The sequence below is a fragment of the Belonocnema kinseyi genome, chromosome 5 (assembly GCF_010883055.1).
Source record: "Belonocnema kinseyi isolate 2016_QV_RU_SX_M_011 chromosome 5, B_treatae_v1, whole genome shotgun sequence".
Taxonomy (NCBI): domain Eukaryota; kingdom Metazoa; phylum Arthropoda; class Insecta; order Hymenoptera; family Cynipidae; genus Belonocnema; species Belonocnema kinseyi.
In genome coordinates this window covers 69,752,358-69,757,557 of record NC_046661.1, presented here as the reverse complement: position 1 = coordinate 69,757,557, position 5,200 = coordinate 69,752,358, and the positions used below count along the sequence as shown (strand labels likewise).

Genomic DNA, 5,200 nt, shown 5'->3' with positions numbered 1-5,200 from the left:
CCCTGGCGGACCGAAGGAACCGAATGGAGCCTCTACAAAAATACCCGTAGAGACCCCATTGGGTCTCCATTCGATTCCTTTTTAAAAAACTCGAAAAAACAGCAAAATCAACTTTTAAATAGTTGAAATTCGGATTCTGCGTTAAAATTCCCTATAGAAGGTCACAGAATAATCGCAATAGTTTTTTTTTTTGCAACGGTAAAAAGTTTTAAAAATATATATAGGACATATAACGCATGTTGACTGCTACTATACACTTTAAACGTATCGCCTGGGTATATTTTTCAATAAAAATTGAAATGATATTTTCTATGTTCCATCTTAGACTTACTCACCAAATAAACAATCTTGACAAATATTATGCGCTTCCCAGATTTCTGCTGGTGGTGTAAAGTGTGCGTGTGTACAGTTCTCACTGTACAGTGTGTCACTCCAGAACGCAACTATTTCAGACGCAAAGGTATCTCAGGGTCCTTTTCAAATACGGATTATAATGTGAGGGTGCATTATCTAATAATAAAATTCTAGATAAAATAGAACTTCTATTTCTTAGCGTGAACATTTATCATTTATATATGTGAAATCGCCTCAGGATGAAGAAGAAAGTGGTAGGTTGGGCGAAGGTGTAGAAATAAAATTTTGGAACTATAAGGATTTCAGAGCTAGAAAATATTAGTTGTGATGTTAATTTCAGTTTCGGAGCGGGTCGGACCTTCCCAGTAATAAGAGTTAAATAGAGAAAAATTCATATTTGTCAGATTTCAGCGTAAAAGTGAAGATTATTCCATTATTTTGAATGCGCGATTTTTCGAACTGCCTGAAATGTCATTATAAGAATAGGATATCTCGAAAACTAATTTATTTTTATTTCCATAGCGGCCGCCGCATAGGTTCTTATTCCCCCAAAGAGAACGTGTTTTCAATATATTTAATTCCTTGTAATTGTACCGACAGATACACCTCACAGAGATGTCTTCTGTTCCCCAAAAATGTTTGTATTTTGAGATTATTTGATTCCTTCTAATAAGTTCACAAAATATGTGTAATAAATTGTTTTAATTCCTTCATGTGGAATACAAGTTTTGAAAATTTAATCTTAATCAATTCAAGTCCGCCTGTCAAGAGTTAAAATTATTTTAATTTACAGATTAGAATAGATTTCTTAAATGCATTTTTAACACGTACAAATAAATTATTAAAATATAAATGATTATAAATTTAAATATTTTTCGAATTTATAAGTTATAAAACAATTTAATAATGAAAAATAGGTTAAATAAATGCTTTTGTTAAATTTCACTAAGTCGATTGAGGAGAATAGGATTTGCACTTTTTCTGTTCCGGTTGGGGGAATTTTTGGCCAAGGAAAAATCGCGTATTCATAGGAATACAAATTCTTAATTTTTCTTAATTCAACGCTTATTACTGGGTAGTTTCGACTTTCGAATTAGCAAGCCGTGATCGTGCCCTCGGGCGTGCTTATTGCGACCATAGACACGTGCTCGGTCCAACATCCTTTTTCACACTCCTATGATACATGTAGATGTTTCAGAGGACCAAGGTATAATTTAAAACTTTTTTTACGATATTCTCAAATATTGATATATGGCCTTCATTTTTATTTCAGGGTGAAGTACTGACACATAACACGTCGGCCAGAATCATAAGGTCTAATCAAAGCCTAGTACTTCAGAGCATAACAAGAGGTAGTGCGGGATTATATGCATGTGCAGCTGCGAATTCCTTAGGGGAAACTCGAAGTGAACCTTTAAGATTTCGCGTGAAATGTAAGTCGAAACATTTATTTATTCATTCGCTGAATAATGATTTTTAAAAGCCTTATTTTACCTTAATTAGTATAATTATAGGTATATAGTGCAACTTTTCCAGTTACTTATTTGTTTTTCTTTTAAGGCTTTCAGTATTTTTCTCCGTACAAGGAAGCCTCTCCGCTTGTTTGCCTGCTTATATGTTTGCGCTCCTTTTTAAAAGGTACCAGCGCTAATCCTTGCACTCGCCAAATACATAAATTTCTTCATGGTCTCCGAGATCAGCTCACGAAGTAAATTTATAATTTAAAAATGTTAATAATTTAAAATCTCTTGAAACCTTTTTTACATTTCAGGTTGTAAAAAATGCAGAATTATAAGTGAATGAATCTCAATTTAGTTTTATATTGTATTTTCATACCTAATGGACTGCAGCAATTATGGAATATTTTCACTGTAAATTACATAAAAAACAGGAACAACGAAGCGGTCAGACTGTTACACCAACTGGCATGTGATTTTAAATTGCCTTCTTCTGTCAGCACATTTTTAGTTTCCTGATTTTGTTAAGTAATTTTCTATTCTCCATCGTCTTCTAGGGTTTGGATGTGACAAGTCATATTGCTTGTTGCGGCGACATTGGTTATTATGGTAGAACTCTTCCTTTCAACTTTTAAAATATATGATTTATACTCAAGCCTCGTTGTCAATGATTAAATGTGAAGTACCACTTCGATCCACGAATCATGCCACACATTTTAGAGTTACAATACAAAGAAAAAGCTTCATAGTTTCTCTTTCTCTCGTGTCTTGTGTTTCATTATCATGAAAAAGTTCAAAAAGCTTAAAACGTGAATCCAGGAGGCGAACGAGGCATTTGAGAGACTATTCTTACTTGTACAGAAGACTTTATCTCAATATAACTTTATTGCGCTCACATTAATGAACAAGAAGATCTCCTAGCACGTTTCAAGCACGTCTCACCGCGCTACTAACCTCTCGAAGGAGTCACATGGGAAGTCGCAAGAACTCTGGTTAGTAGGGGTGTAGTTTATACAAAGTCTCAATTATTGCATTGGCAATTATTGTAAAACTGACTTCCTGATTTTTGAGTTACCGGCACCTCGCCCCAGTGTCTCCAGAACGTAGAATTTTTCGGCCCCCACCACTCTCCTATCTGAGAGAGACACATGCAAACGCAGCGTGTCGGTGAGTCGGCTCTGTTAAATGCTGCGAAGACCAGCCTCGTGTAAAGCCGAAAATGCACAAGTCGGAATCCGAGCTCTCCCGACATCACGAATGACGATCTAGCTGCGCCTGAAATTTATTTCGGTTTTGAAATCCCGAGTTACATTAGAATCATTTTACTTTTTGTAAAGAGGAAAATATAATTTCCTTTATGCTAATAGATATGGGAGGCAAGATTTATGGGTATAAAATGTTTCAAATTGAATGTTGCATGCCTTAGTCATATATTTAGTAAAAAAATAATTTTTAACAAATAAAAAACGAATTTTTGACAAAATAGTTAAATTTTCAACCTAAGAAATGACTTTAAAAAATATATATTTTAACTGCAAATTTTAGTTTATACTAAAGTTTACAGTTGAAAACATTAATTTTTAACCCACAAAAAATGCGAATTTTCAACCAAATAAATTCATTTTTAACTAAAACAAATGAATTTTTAAAGAAGAAGAATAATTCGCCACGAAAAAAGTTAGAAGATAAAATTATAATTAAAATATAATTTTTCAGGAAACAAGATGGCAACAAAATTTTTCAATTTTCATCTATAGAAACGAATTTTAAACTGACACAATAAGTATTCAACCAAAAATGCACTAGTTAAATTTTGGATAAAAAATGGAATTTTCAACGAAAGTAATTAATTTTGAAGTAAAAAAGATTAATTTTGAACGAAAAATGTATCAGTTGAATTTTCATTTGAAAAAAACAATTTTGTATATAAAGACATTGAATCTACAACAAAATAGACAAATTTTCTACCAAAGAAATGAATTTATGTACAAAAAGACTAATTAATATTGTTCTAAAAAAAGACGAAATTGCAACAATATACATGAATTTTCAACCACATAGTTGAATTTTCAACAAAAAGATAGGGTTTCAACGAAAAATCATACAGTTACATTTTCAGTATAAGAAAATTTTTTTTCAATTTGAAAAAAAAATCGAATTTTGAACAGAACAGTTCAATTATTAACTAAAAAATCAATTTTCAAACGAGAAGATTAATGTTTTATTAGAAAAGGATACATTTTTACTGAAAAAATAATTTAAAGAAGAATTTCCACAAAATCGTTAAATTTTCAACTCCACATATGAATATTAAAACTAAAAAATAAGTATTTAACCAAAAATGGAATAGTTACATTTTAAGATAAAAAATTTAATTTCATGCAAAATAATTAATTTTTTTTATATAAGAAATGATATTTCAACTGAAAAATATTTTGTCAAAAAAAAAAACTTTCGTATTTACAACATAATAGTTACATTTTTAAACACATAGTTGGATTTTCAATTATAAAAGATAAATTTTTAACCATAAAGGGAATGGAAAGAATTCTGAGAAAAAATTCAGAAAAGAACACATTTTTTATTATTTCGTAACAATTTTAAAAATGGTGTAAAAGAGTGTGCAACAAAATGTTACAATTTTTCAATGTTATATAATTTTAGAAAAAAATAAAGAACTTAATTCTTATTAGCCTTCTTGCGCAACTTTGTTGTACAATTTTTTAAAAAGTTTTATTAAAAAATTGTGACACGATTCAAAAATAATTAAAACTTGTATTTTGTAAGCTTTCACGAAAATGGGGAAAAAAATCTTTTAGATTCCTACAGATAATTAAAATATTTTTTTAGTCCGAAAAATTAATTTTAAGAGATTATTTTGAAACATTTCAAAATATTAAAAAATATTTCAAAAATTCTCAACTAATCCAACAAATTTTAAATAATTTTTTTTTATTTTGCAGTATTAAAAAAAAAATAGGAAAAATTTAAATAGTTATAAAAAATTAAAAGATAAGCAGATCTGACAATGTTAGAACAAAACAATTAATTTTCGAATATTTGTTCGCAAATTTTTAATGATTTTTTATTTTAAAAAATGTGCTTTGAGAGAAAATTAAAAAAGGTTTTTAAACATATTAAAATATTTCCTAAAATTTAAAAGCAGGCTGTATAAAATTTTAAATCAAATTGTTTGAATTGGTAATATTATAATAAATAACTAAAAATCGAGTAAATGCAAGAAGTATTAAGAAGAATCCAAGAGATTCAAATCGAATTTTAAACTTAGTTTGGAGATTTGTGACAGGGTGGGAAGACTGTGTTGACGGATTGGTAGTAGCAGGGTTGGGTAGCGACAAAGAAAGGCGTGACAGGTAACAGACAGCGAC

The 5,200-nt window shown here is 29.9% G+C and overlaps 1 protein-coding gene across 1 annotated transcript in view; it reads left to right on the top strand.

Moving 5' to 3' along the window:
* Nucleotides 1-5,200, top strand: part of LOC117173133 (nephrin-like) — a 1,314,621-nt gene that overhangs the window by 1,014,505 nt on the left and 294,916 nt on the right. Inside the window, exon 10 of the mRNA XM_033361530.1 lies at nucleotides 1,628-1,787. Within this exon, the coding sequence (XP_033217421.1) occupies nucleotides 1,628-1,787 (160 nt within the window). The remainder of the gene's footprint in view (nucleotides 1-1,627; nucleotides 1,788-5,200) is intronic.